At 45.3% G+C, this 14,107-nt stretch overlaps 1 protein-coding gene across 7 annotated transcripts in view; it reads left to right on the top strand.

Annotated features, from left to right (window-relative positions):
• SGMS1 (sphingomyelin synthase 1) overlaps positions 1-14,107 on the top strand; it is a 35,986-nt gene that overhangs the window by 8,137 nt on the left and 13,742 nt on the right. For 6 of the 7 annotated variants that reach the window (XM_042818382.1, XM_042818381.1, XM_042818377.1 and 3 more), the window contains exon 2: positions 11,958-12,800. In XM_042818382.1, coding sequence (XP_042674316.1) covers positions 12,178-12,800 — 623 coding nt within the window. In that variant the 5' untranslated portion in view covers positions 11,958-12,177. Of the gene's footprint in view, positions 1-7,556; positions 7,643-11,957; positions 12,801-14,107 lie in introns of those variants that run through there. The other variant, XM_042818383.1, reaches the window with a different exon arrangement.

Below are 14,107 nucleotides of genomic sequence, written 5' to 3'. Positions count from 1 at the left end.
GAGAGCGAGTGCTGCTGCTGCTTAGAGGAAAAATTAGGGAATAAGAAGCTCCAGAGAGCATGAGCACCCGCTGTTTTTGTCTAGGTCTTGGTTTGGGATGAACACTGCCTTTCTTTGTATTTTTGTTAGATTCTGGTGTAATGCAGTTCAGCTTGCTCTTCTGATGAATCACGGAATTGTTAAGGTTGGAAAAGACCTCTAAAGATCATCTAGTCCAGCTGTCAAGTATGCAGCATGGGTCTGTATCAATAAATGTGGGTTTACGTAGAGCTTTGAAAAGTGTTTTGAAATAAGAAGGGACTCCTGTCTACAAGTCCCTTTTAATTCAGATAAACAGAAGGATTATTTTTTTCCATTCCATATGAAAGCTTATACTCAGAAGCCACTCAGGGTATGAAGGTGACTTTGGTTCTGTTGAGCCTCTGAGTAATTAGGGAGGAGGCAGCTGCAAGCTGACACGTGGCTTGGGGCAGAGCTGCTAGTTTTGGAGCTACAGAAGGGACCTATTATGCTTTGTAGTCCTGTATGGGGAAAAGGAGTAGTGTGAGGTTCCCTAAAGACCTACACACTGCTGTCTTGGACCTTTGGATGTCCTGCTGTAGAGAAGCTGCTGGGACAGTATAGCACAGCCTTCATCCAGAACTTGCTTGTCTGGCTGCAAGCTAAAGGCCACCGCAAAGTCCCCTTCGCAAGTATGGGGGGGTGAGAGGATAATGTGAAAATGCTTTACCCCATGTTGTAATTTTGTAGGTGAAAGGTTGTTTGCAAGTAGGAATGCAGTTGATTTTCATGACTGAACTTGGAGGTGTCAACAGAATTTGAATCAAATTTTGGAAGAGCAAGAAGGGAAAGAAAATGTGCACTGTAAACATGAGCACAGTATTATTTGTCAGTCTTCTGCTTTAAAAAAAAAAAAAAAAAAGTAATGTCAGTGACCTGAGACAAATCCTCCATCACTTGACGTTTGTCTTGAGGCTTGGTTCTGCCTTTCAGCAGTTTGGCCTGACTAGGTAACACACAGAACAGATTGATTTCTGTTAATTGTAGTGTCCATTTCAATGTGGATCACCAAAAGGAATCAGGGTACACCAGTTGCTGGTATGAAACTTCCTTTCTTGCGGACTGACCCTGAGGTTTGTGCCCTCTGTCAGGGTACATACATCTCCCTGTCATCAACAATTTGTGCAGCACCTACAATAACAGGGCCTACTGCTTATGTAAGTGCATGCATGTATATTTTACGTCCCTGCCTGCCCTTCATATTTTATTTAACAAAGAGTGCAAGGAAATTGGTTACTTAGCAAAAAATGGCTTTCAGTGAAGTTGTGAAATAAGTTTCCTGATTTTGTTCTGGTGCTTTTTATATATGCTGTCCTTCCTGCTGCTCATGCTGCTCTTTCCCAGGATCTCGTGACACTTTGTAAACATTCAGCCTTCCTTGTTACTCATGCAGAAAATGAGGAGAGCCTCCAGTGCTGCTCTGCACTGCCCATCTCCTGCGGATCCATTGTGCCCACTGGGCAGGATGAGGAATCCGAGAGGCAGATGAGAATGCAAAATCCTCTTGGTTTCACTGTGCTTGATGGAAGATGCTGTTTTATTATTGGGCCATGTTGAAAGGTGCCTGCAGCGAGCAGTGTGTTGAACAGTGAGCCCAGAGGTGCCGCCTTCCTGCTGTTGTCAGGGTTATCCTAAATGCTGTCCCTCTGATGCTGCCGGGCTTTGGTAATTCAGCTGATCAAGAATGAGTCAGACCAGCACCGGTTGGCTCTCAGAATCAAATCAAGTCCCTGCGTTATTTCGCTGATGACATGAAGTAAAACCTATAATAGGCTCGGTTGGTTTTTTTTAGTGCTGTTGTGGTACTGCAACTTGGGGTGAGCTGCATATTTCATTGGGATTTACCCCGTGGTGCTTTCATCCCCTTGCCCACATGAAATATTTGTGAACAGGGATATTCAGAGCCAGTGGAGGCTTTGGAGTGGAGTGCCTGAGGACAGATAACAACACGCTTGCTTTTAAAAGCCACTTTCATATGCGTTTCTGTTCTTTGCAGTCTTTGCATGTGCAACCCCACCCTCACCGCCACAGAAACCACCAAAACAAAAAAAAAGCCCAAGCAAACCCCAGATGCACATTACAGTGACTGTTTAATATCTTTTGGTTTGAAGATTTGATAGTACCTGATTTTTATCTCTTCTAAAATAGTTCAGTTTTTTTCCTTAGCAGTCCAAGCGGCACTTTGAAAGGTCTGTATGGCTTGCATGAGAAGCACTGCCAGTGCCAGGGGACCGCTTGTCAATTTTCACAATCTTTCTACATGGAAGATTATTTTTTATGACCTCCTTTTAAAATGTCATATTTTATCAGCGTTGCAGGATCTTAGAAATGTTCTTGTCACTTGCTAGATCTAGCTTTGGGATGCTTGCCAGAGCACAGATCAAGGAGCAGTCCTGTGGAGCAGGACTGACTGAAAGAGCAACAGCAGTGTCAGGTTGGCCCTTGTTCGGTCTGTGCTCTTAAAATAGCCTGTTCAGGAGGCTAAAATACTCATGTGTGTGTGTGTTCCTTGGGACCACAGGGATTAGTGAGCATGTTTTGCAGTGAGGAGGGCACTGTGGGAGGTATCCCTGCCAGCAGCACAGTGCTGGATGGCATGTGGAGGCTCAGGACATGACTGGGGCAGTGTCTGCTGAACTGGTAACTGCTCCCTCCTGGTGGTGCTTTCAGTTCCATCTCACCAGAGATGCCCCACGAGGGATGATCCCCCCATGTGAGTGTTCCCACTGCTGGATCCTGTGTGTCAGGAATAGCAGCATAATCAATATTCCCTTGTATTGCTTGCTTACTTGGGCATACAGCAGAGGTATTCCACCCTGATGTTATAACCTAAGGGAAGGGCATATTCCCACCGAGCCTTCTGTGTCTCGCTGCTGGAGGAGCAGTGCTCTCTCTGACATGGCTGCTGCTTCGTTATCTGCTCTGCTGTTCATTTTTTGGCTTGAACTGCTGAGGCTGTTTCCAACTGTGCTCTGCTTTCCTTGCCAGCTCCCTTCCTTTCCCAGAAGCCAGCGTAGCTGGTCGGCACCAATGTGGCTGGGACAGGTAGGTCAGACTTCGGCTATTTTTGAGCAGGACCTCACTGGTGTTAATGCCTTGCTTTTCTTAATGCCTTGCTAATCTGAGTGTCACCCGTCTGCTTGAGGAAAGCTCCGCCATCCGCATGACTGCAGATTTAAGTTCTTCCTCATCTCTTCTGCTGCAGTTTATTTGGGTTTATCTTCCTGGGTTTCTGCACTTCTCATGCTGCTGTGGATATGCAGGTCTCATTATGTGCTTCCTGTTAATTTGTGACAGGGGTCCCTTGTGGGCTGTGAGGGCGATTTATTTGTGCAGATGAGCAGCTCAGCAATCCTCTCGGAGTGACAGCATCCCATAATTAAATAGTTAATCCACGTGCCTACTCTCACGAGGAATGTTTTTCAATTTCTAAACCAGCTGAAATTATCTGAGCAATTAGATTTGCTCGCAGCACACAGAGCACAGATGGGGAGCCCAGTACGGCTCAGGCCCTGGAGCTGCTGCTGCCGGCTTGGCGCAGCACGTGCACAGTGACACAGCCTGTTATGTGGCCGCTCATGGCGGCCCACTGCCCTGCAGTGAGCCATCAGCTCTGCCCTCTGCATGTGTAGTTCAAGGAGGGGATGGATTCTTAAGGGTTTTATCGTACGCTCTGTAGCAAACAGCTCAGTGTGCCTTCAGTTAGCGAAAATGCTTGGAGTGGTTAGCAAGATTTGCTGGAGGCCGCATGCCCGCTCTCATGGCTGTGGAATTGTGCCCTGATCTTGGCAGTCTGGGCCCACGTTTCCAACCCTTCTGTGCAGGATGTGCAGGTCAGAGGCATCGTGCCTCTGACCATCTCCAGAGAGGTACCTGCCTTACGATGTGTTATTAGTGCTGCTTGAGAAGTGCGGAGTGCCTGCTGAGCAGACTTTGCATTTTTTTTGAGGCATTCTGTGAGGGCTCCATGGGCTGCAGGTGGGTCATCGGTGTTAATGTGCTTGGGGACAGCAGGTGTGAGTGAAAGATTATTGTCATTAAACAGTGTTTTTTTAGTGTAGCTTAATTCCCATGAAATGAATGCAGGCTGCTAGTTCTTAGCTAGTGCTTGCGGCTGAAGTTCTTGTGCTGGGCTGGAATTATGAACTGACAGAAGGGGAATGCTGAGAACCACCCTGCCCGGGTGCTCCGTGGAATAGCAGTGGGAACTGCTGAGCAGCTCATGGGCATCGCCTTGGAGCTGTTAGCAAAAGGCAACAGTCGTTTCCTATACCCTTAGTGTACAGGAAACTAGAGGGTGGGAAAATGAAGAGGTAGTAGGATGTCTGCAGGAGAAACTTCTGAGGCTTTCAGTCTGTTACTGAAATATTCATAATTTCCAGAGCAGTCAGATAACAAGATGCATGGTTGTTATCTCTTATCTGTTTCTTATCAGTGAACAGAGTTGGTCATAACTTTGAAAATAAGATGAGATGAATATTGGAAAGGTTGAGTATTTTGCAGACTTTGAATTCTTCTCAGAGCTTTCAGGTAACTGTGCCAATGGTCTTGGCCATTGACCCCTGGTAACACAGAGTTACCGTCACTGGTTGTGTGGAAGCAGGTGTGTTTGTAAGTGCTGTTTGTGCTCTGCTAATATCCCACAATGAAAAGTGTTAGGAATGCATGACATTTTGGGGAGTAAGGTCGTGTGCATCTGTTCTTTGAGTTCCGTGCTGAATTGATATTGGAAGGAAGATTGGAGTAGCGTTGTCCATGTCTCAGTATTAGAATCAGTGGGAGGGATTACAACAGTTCTGAAATCATCTGTATAAAGGCAAGAGGAAAGAAAAAAGTAGGGACCCATAGAGTGGGAAACAGAGCTGCTCTGAACTGCTCTCCCTCTCTGGCACTCCTTGCTTTTGAAGAAGGAGGTGGTGCATGGCCCACCTGGGGTGTAGAAAGGATGCATTTCCAGCAGTGCTGGATGCTGCTGAATGGACGGGAATGTGTTTTTGCCATTAAGCTGAAGGCAGATAGTGACAGATCTCCACTGCAGACAGGAGATTTGGCATCAGCGTGGCTGGCGGTGAGGAGGAGAAGGAATGTAGCTGAAGTTTGGCAGGTGAGCAAGCTGCAAGATAGTTTTCTTGTCTCCAGCGTTAGCCACAAAAGAAACGTGCCAGGGCAGTTTGTCTGAATTTTCAGTAGATCTGGCTCTGGTAAGGCAAGTTCCCATTGTTAGAATTGTATATCATTAACTTGTTGGCAGTCTAAAATGCTATTTTTTTTTCTAGGCTTTCCAGGCTTCTGGTTGATCCGGGCCAGCTACACGAGAGCAGTCTTAATCTCCTTCTGCCTACAGATATGTTTTCTGTATCTGAGTTTGATGTGTACAACCCTGAACAGTGTACTACTGGATAAAGAGGGAATGTGGGCTCAGAAATCAAGCTAAGGAAAGCTATACCAGAAATGATGCTAAATCTTTTTGTTCTCTTTTTCTGAAATTTTGACTCTTGGGGCTTGGAGGCTTTTTGATCTGGTTCTTCTGGGCTGGACTTCAAAAACAGTGTATTTTAAATAAAATATTTATTTCTCTAATGAGATATGAAAACATATTTTAGGTTTGCTTTCTAAGTACACAAACCCAGTTTTCTTTTGCATAGACTGGAGCTCAGAGAAGGGCAGTCAGGAGGAAGCAGCTGTTGTGGTGTGGATGCTATCTAGTATATGTCCAGGACCAAGACCAAATATTAATAAATATGACAATTAACTGATTAAGCCTTCAATGTGGGCTTTAGTTTTGCTGTACTTTCTGCTGATTTTCATTTCCCCGGTCTGCATGACTGTTTTTACAGATGTGCTGGTGTAGGCATTTAGAGCTCCGTTACCATTGGTCACAAGACTGCTCTTGGCTTCCCCAGGCAAAACTTCTTTTCTGTTTTGATAAATATGTGGTGGTTTTTGTTTTGATTCTTCTTTTTCTTTTTTCTGTTTTTAATTCTTGCCGCTACACTACTTGGATTCCCAGAGCCTCACCACAGATCTGGCTTCCTGACAATAACTGACTTCTAGGTATTCAAAGCAGGCCAAAAAGAGGCAGCCCAAATCACCTCAGCTTGGTTAACCAAGCCAAAACATGGAACACTTGACAAACGTTTTGTCTCTTTTCCTTCTTACCTTCTTATTTCCATCCTTTTGTTCTGTGCCATGTTCTCCCCATTTCTGTGCCTTGGGGTAAAATGATTTTTTTTTGCCTTTTTCGATGTTTCATCTGTTTTCCCTTTGAGGTCTCCTGTTGTCTCTATGCAGACACAAGAAGGTTTGTACAGTTTCAAGAGGCAGGGCAGTATCACTGTGTGCATTTTAGTACTGGTGTTAGCTCCAAGGTTGTGTGAGGACATGGACTCTATTTCTAGCTCTGCCCTACCTCTGCCTGACCCAGATCCCAACATGCAGCACGGACGTGGTTCAGCTCTGGTGGAGACAACGGCCAGCACTTGGAGCTGCCCGAGTGCAGCTCCAAGCTGCACTCTGTCCAGAGAGCACATGAGCCAGGTTTGAGTGGGGTCCGTGGGGGCTTTCTTCTGAGGTAGTGCAGAAGTGACGGGTGCTGTGGACGGCTTTGGTACTGCTATAGAAGTCTTTGCTGAAGAATTAAAGATCCCAGTGTCAAAGTAGGTGTACCCATGTGTGAGGTAAGCTGTTAGAATTGCAAAACAGAGTTCTTAGAAGTTGAATTTAGATTTTTTTTTTTTTTTTTTTACCAGTGAAAATGAGCTCTGGGGGAAGGTGGGTTGTTGTTTGCATCTTTTTTGTACAGAATTAAAAGCATATGTGTGGGGGGATTAGAAGAATGGTTTCCAGTTGCAGTCATTCGGAAAAGGCTAATATTTATCCCATTTCTGCTGCAGGTGTTGCAGTTCTTAAGAACTTGAATATCTGTGCTGTGGCATGCATTACAAAATGGCATACACGCTTGGACCATCCTTGCAGTAGGTGGAAAGCTCTTAGCTGTTCCTACAGGTGCTGGCTGCTCTTCTGGTCCTGTGTTTTGTGATGAGACTTCTGGGGCTGAAGTAATTCTTCAAAACTTAAAGCAAAGCCAGCAGCTACCTTCCCCACCCCATCCTGTCCAACCTTGGATCTCTAGAAGCAGGATTTCCGTAGCGTCAGAACAAAAGCCCTGCTTAGCAACTGGCCAGATAATGAGCTTGCTGGTCAATTGAAGCCTTCTCCAAGTGTTTGCTGGTTTCCATAACTACTTCAGAGCTGCAGAAAGAAGGGTGAGGAGAAAAGTTGAGCAGAGAGATTTAGGCCTACAAAGAAGTCAAGAGCAAGGCTTTCCATCTCATCGGTGTTGGAGGAAAAAATTGTCTCTATGAATTAGTACAGGGTGTGTGCGTATAATACATACATGTATAGTTATGTGTTTGTGTAACAGATTTAGCAGTGTTTCCTCTCTGAAACTTGTTTGTTGATTCAGGCTCAGTGCAAATACTTTCAGTTTGAAATCTTGCTGCTGAACTCTGGCACTGAGTAAGAGCTGTTCTTCTGAGATCCCTGTCTGCGAGTGGATTTTGCTTTGCTCCTATAAACTAGGGTAGGCTTGTTTCATTTTGTAGAATAATTTAGGCAAAAACGGGCTGCTTGGGGATTTATGTAGCATGCAGGCAATTTCTTCTCTCTGAAACGGTGTGAGCGGCTATTGAGGAGACGTGGGAGTTGCTTTGCAGATTGATTGCAGCCTGTCTTGTCTTAGTAGTAATTCTGCTTGCTTCAGCTTCACATCTGTGGGACAGCATTTTCTATCTGGGGCTGACCTTGGAAACTTATCTCAGAGCTCTGTGAAACTTGTATACTCATCCCTGCCTCTATTTTATATGTACAGATAGCTTCAGTTTGCAAATAGTTGTCTTTACAGTACAAAGCCAGTATCACGTAGTGTTTTAAAATGCCAGCAGTCTCTTGCTTGCCGGCAGTGCAGTATCGTGCAAAGGGGAATTTCTGGTTTAGAGGCAATGATGTCCTGCAGAGAGGGAGATGGTTCAGTGCATTGCTTGTGAGCTCATGTTAATGAGATTGGCATGCAGAGGAGCTTTGTAGGTGCAGGACACCCAGTTGGGGAGATGTGGGAGCATTATTGTGAGTGATGACAAAATTCCTGTGGAGAAGGTGACTACTACTGTGACTCACATGCTGCTGTTACAAGCAGTTTGTTTTGTGCCGTAAAACTGCAGGGCAAGAGCTTCCTCCAGACTGTATTTAGTGTCCATGTAACTTCTGCTTGCTGGTGAGTTTTTGGAATTGGCTGAAGAGTTGCTTACTAAAGCATTAAAACTTCAGTCGTTACAGCACTCACTTTTTTCCTGCTTGTGTGTGCAGTCATCATCAGTGTGTATGGCAGTGTATGTTAATTTTCAAGAGAGAAAGCGGTGTCACTTTATCTTTAAACCATGCTTACCTATCTGTAGGCATTGCTTGTTTTAGCAATACTTCTGCTAATGGCTTTATCATGTCAGCTTTTTGGGGGTGCTGATGAATGAAACACAGTTTGCAACTAAAATGCACCTACTTCATGGGAAAGGATTTGCAAATCTCCTTAGCTGTGTGGAGCTGGTTGAGATTTCTGAGATGACTGGTTATTTAGCTGATTTCTATAGTGACTGTTGCCTTGGCAGCAAAGGTCCTTGCTTAGAGAATAAAAGCACTGTGCAAGCATGAGGAAGGCATTAGGGATCACTGGTCTAGATTTTGCTTTCACAACAGTATTCCTTCCCTTCTGTAAATACTTCTGTTCCCTTTTCCCCACCTACTTCTACTTAGGCCTTTCCTCATTCAGGTGCCAAACGGACACCAAAGGGTCTTTTTCTGCTGTTTCTATCTTGTCAGTGTTAATGACGAGAAGCAATGCTTTTTGCTGCAAGTTTAGAAATAATAAGGAGTGCTATATAGCAAGCCAGCTTTGGGAGGAAGATGAGAGCTCTGTGGCCCACACAGCCATCCCAGTTCTGTACTTCTGGGGTTGTCCAGCACTTGCTTAGCAGTGAGCAGGTGGACTTTGAAATGAAAGCCAAGGTCATGACAGGTAGCGTGGGTCCTTGGTTATCCTCCAAGCAGACCTGTGGGTGGAAAATTGCAGGCTCCTGCACCTCGGCCAGCAGGCTGAGAGCAGAGTTGTAGGCATGGCTGGTGTTATTGCAGGCAGATCGTGTCCTTTAATCAAAGAGCTGATTGCTCTCTGATTTGCTTGTTGTGCTCAACTGCATCTCCCAGAAATGATGCAAAAGAGATCTTGCTCTGTAAGGTTTCCTAGTGCTTGTAGAACCTCCTGGTGTTATTTTGGTATTCCAACCACTCTGGTTAGATTGAAGTGGTAGGGGGAAGAGCTTCGGTTACTAGCACTCCCTGTTTTGAAATTGGAAGAGGATCTGTAAGTTCCTTTAATATTTGCAGTGAATGCAGAGAAAAGGTTGTGTAAACATGAGAAGGTGGGAGCTGGGAAACTTGCCAAAGTTGCTTCATCTCTCTCAGTCTCGTGAGGGCTGTTTTGAGATACCGGTTTTTGTCCTGTGTTGTCACTGTGATGGTGCAATTGGTATCATTATGCTAATCACATTCGTATTTATAGTTCATTACCAGATACCGGCTCCTTAATGAATCAGATCTGATGCAGATGGAGGGAGCATTTTTGTTGCCTGCCTGAGCTCCCAACCCAGTGCACAGAGCCCCAGTGCACTTCAGCAGTGGCTGACGTCTTTGGCTTCTGTGGACAAGAGCAAACCTTACTTAGGGCAATGGTGGCACCATGAGGCACTCAGGTTGCTTCTGCAGACCTTACCTGGTCGAGCTTTTAGCAATGCACGTTGAAGAAAGGAGATATTTTCCGTGTGACAAGCTGGGAAAGAAACCTCGTGGTAAAAAAACTTGTTTTGCCTATTTGCCCTCTGTTTCAGACAAGCTATGAAATGGGTGTTTGTGTTAGAAATGTTAGATGTTATTCTTCGTTTTAACTTTCAAGCTGAGACTTTCAGCCTTCTTCCGTGTGTATCAGTTACTCTGCCTTTGTGAAAGGTGCTCCAAGGAATTTATGTGCTGGTGGCATGGTGGCAGAGGCTGGGATTTCACCCAGCAGGTGCTGAGCTCACGCTGCCAGAGCAGCAAAGACTGGGACTCTGGGACTCTGTGCACTTTAGCTCCTCTTTGGTCCCAGTGCTGCCATTTGCTGTTCCTCTGCAGAAGGTGAGACCTGGGTTTCTAACAGGGATGAAGGTGTGTGCCCATGTATACGTGAGATAGGATTCCTCATTTTTTAAAACCAGTACAGTTTCTTGGAAAAAATGCTTTTATACTCTAAAGGGACAAAAACGCAGGACTTGAGCCATCTATTTTTCTGCATCATGTCTCTTAAAGGCATTATTGATGGTGAGTTTAAGGAATAAAGCACGTACATGATTCAGAATTGACTGTATTTTCTTTAAGCAATGTTGCAGGCTCCCACAGTTTTGCTGCCAGAAGCACACATTTGCTACTTCTCGCAGAGCTGCCAGGCCCGTCTCATAAGGTTACAGGAGCATATTATGACTTTTGTGCTAGTATGAGAATAGCATTTACAATTGGCAACAGTTTTTTGTTCTTTCACATGCGTGTAGAATTCATCTTAAAATTTACTAGCTTAGCCCAGGCAAGAGAAGGTGTACACATTGTGAGCAATGAGATGTAATGTTGGGATTGGCTGCATTTTTTTTGCACTGTGATAAAAGCAGTTCTGTGTCTTGGGGATCCTGACTCCTTAAGCAAGCAGGAAGCTGCAGTGTTTTGTCAGGGGCTGGACAGAAAGACTGATGTGCTAGGAAGATAATGGCTAAAGATGTTCTCTCGTTCTTTCCAGCTTTCTGTGTGTTTGCGAAACTGGCATTTGCTCTCCAACTTATAAAAGTTAAAAGCCTTAATACTACCCCACCTCATGATGTGTGCCAAGTGCTCTGACAGCCCCACATCCGTGCTGAATTTGTAAAGCAAAGCTCGCAGAGGCAGCTGATGGAGCTCTTTGGTGGCACATCACCTGAGATGGGAATATTGTGGGCATCAAAATGGATGGTAGTGTGGCGTAGATCACGTCCAGGCTTTGTGCTGCAGCCAGTATGGGACCCAGGAGCGCAGGTGCCCTGTGACAATGCAGCACAGCATGGTGTCAGCACAGCATGGTGTGATATCAAGCCAAGCTGTCCTCTGGTGAGAGTCTGCTTGGGGTGTGTAATGTGGGTTAACATGCATAATTCAATCAGTCCTGTTTTTCCATGTTCGGAGCTCTGTAACTAAACACCGATTTGCTAAACACCACTTGAATAATGAAGTGATCTGTGTCTGACAGCTTTTCTCAGTACATGTGATCCCACTGCCAAAAGGAAGAAAGAAAATAGAGCTGTATGCTTTCTTCCTGTGAATTTAAATAGTGAAGGTAGTTGCAAGGGAGAGCATTTATCGTTATCTTTGTTAGCTTTGTGTATTTTAGTGCACGCACGTGCTTGGCACGTGCACCAAGTTAGAGGTGGTATACCTGGAGTGCTGTGAGCCCTTCTTCCAAAGCTTCGTCTTTTATTGAGCATCAGACCTAGGTGATTCCGCAGAGAAAGAGATTAAAAGCTGTATCTCACGTGTCCAGTTCAGTCCAGAGCAAAAGAAGTCTTCAACTCAGCTATGAAGCATTGTTTTTAATAAAAATTGTTAAGGCTCTGGAATAATTGGCAACAAGCTCAGAGGGGACAAAGCTTGTGCATGCAAGGCTGGCACTCAAATCAGTCTCTCTTTTCCAAGCCAGAATCTGCCTATTCTTTGGCAGTCATTTTGTCTTTAAACCTGAATTGCAAACTTTCAGTAAATGTTAAGTGCCTGTTTGGTTTTTTTTCCCTCCCCAGGAAGAAGAATGCCAACATGAATATGAAGTGAACTGTTTGCTGCGCTCGCCACAGCACCTGGGTGCTCACATCAAATGGTCAGAGACAGGGACTTGTCTCCTGCCAAACTGCTTCCTTGGACAAGATGAAGCCAAGGAGGAGCCTTCTGATGTGCTGGAGCGGCAGTGACTGCTGCCCACTTTAAAATCGATGTAAGACTGTGCTCCGGCTGCCTGGCAGGATGAAAGAAGTGGTGTCGTGGTCACCTGAGGAGGTGACAAATTGGCTCATGGAAAATGCTGTGCCGGAGTACTGTGAGCCATTGAAAAGCTTCACCGGGCAGGATTTGATCAACCTGACGGAGGAGGATTTCAAGAAGACGCCTCTCTCCCGAGTGTCGTCCGACAGTGGCCAGCAGCTCTTGCACATGATCGAGGCTTTAAAAATGGCTCATCACATAGAGGCTCACAAAAATGGGCATGTCAACGGGCACATCCGTGTCAGTGTTAACAGCACCGCACATGAAAATGGCTTGAGTAGTAAAACAAAGTTGAATGGAGTGCCAAATGGTTATAAGAAGGAGATGATAAAGATCCCCATGCCAGAGCCAGAGCGCTTGCAGTATCCCATGGAATGGGGCAAAACTCTCCTGGCTTTTATTTATGCACTTTTTTGTTTCATCTTTACCACAGTGACTATCTCAGTTGTTCACGAACGAGTGCCTCCCAAGGAGGTGCAGCCTCCCCTACCAGATGCATTTTTTGATCGTTTTGATCGGGTGCAATGGGCCTTTTCTATTTGTGAAATTAACGGCATGATCCTTGTAGGACTGTGGTTTGTTCAGTGGCTGCTGTTAAAATACAAGTAAGTAAAACCTTTTGGAAACTTGGTGTCCTAGGGTGTACTTGTGATGGATTTGGAGGTCAGGTACAGTCCAAGTAAAGTGATGTTTCTTGTGGTCTTTCTGGTTATGGTATCCCAGACTGAAATAGATGCCATACCACGGTTTCTGCAGTTTGTGTGGGCTGCTTGTACAAAAGCAGGGAGTTCTGCTACATAAGAAACTATGATCTCAATTGCCTGCAGAGTTAATGTTAACCCTTTTAAAATGTGAAAAGCCTTGAATTGAGTGTAACTATATTCTTAACTCATTTGACTGTCCTATCTGTAGGTGAATGAACATATAAGTCATCATCTATGAACTGATTTGGGAATTCTCACTGTAGTTTACTTGATGTTAAGGTCCTACCCTAAGATCACAGTATTTTCCATAGAATCCATAGAGTTGGAAGGGACCTTTAAAGGTCATCTAGTCCAACTCCCCTGCAGCAAACAGGAACATGCACAGCTAGATCAGCTTACACAGGGCCTGATCCTGCTTTACCTTGGAAGTCTCTTTTTCCTTATATCTAGCCTAAATCTACCCTCTCTAAGGCTCTTGAAGCCATTTCTCTCTGTTCTGTCACCACAGATTCTGTTAAAGAGTCTTTGCTGTAGCTCCTCTTTAGATACTGAAAGGCCTCTATCAGGTCACCATGGACCCTTCTCTTCTCCAGCACAGCTGCAGTTCTCTCAGCCTGTCCTGACTGGGGAGGTTCCATTCTCTGGATCATTTTTGTGGCTCTTGTCTGGTTACGCTCCAGCAGATCCATGTCTCTCCTGCACTGAGGACTCCACATCTGGATGCAGTGCTCCAGGTGATGCCTCACCAGCACAGTGCAGAGGGGCAGGATCATCTCCCTTGCCCTGCTTATCACGTTTCTTTAGATGCAGCTCAGGGTATGGTTGGCTTTCTGGGTTGTGAGGGCACATTGCTGTCTTGTGTCCAGCTTCTCATCCATCCTTACCCTCAGGTCTTTTTTGGCAGGGCTCCTCTCAATCCTTTCATCCCCCAGCTTGTATTGGTAGTGAGGGTTGCCTTGACCCAGGTGCAAGATCTTGCATTTGGATTTGTTGAACCTGGGCCTACTGCTCAGCCTGTCTAGATCCCTCTGGCTAGCATCCCATCCCTCTGGTGTGTCACCGCACTCCACAGCTTGGTGTCATTGGCAAACTTGCTGAGGGTGCACTCGACCCCACTGTCAGTGTAATTGGTGAAGATATTAAAGAGTATTGGTCCTGCACTGGCCCTTGTGGTACACCACTTGTCACTGATCTCCATCCAGATGTTG

The sequence above is a fragment of the Centrocercus urophasianus genome, unplaced genomic scaffold, assembly GCF_019232065.1.
Source record: "Centrocercus urophasianus isolate 14NV4802_14NV808 unplaced genomic scaffold, USGS_Curo_1.0 seq_17, whole genome shotgun sequence".
In the NCBI taxonomy this organism is placed as follows: Eukaryota; Metazoa; Chordata; class Aves; order Galliformes; family Phasianidae; genus Centrocercus; species Centrocercus urophasianus.
This window is presented reverse-complemented; position numbering and strand designations above follow the sequence as displayed.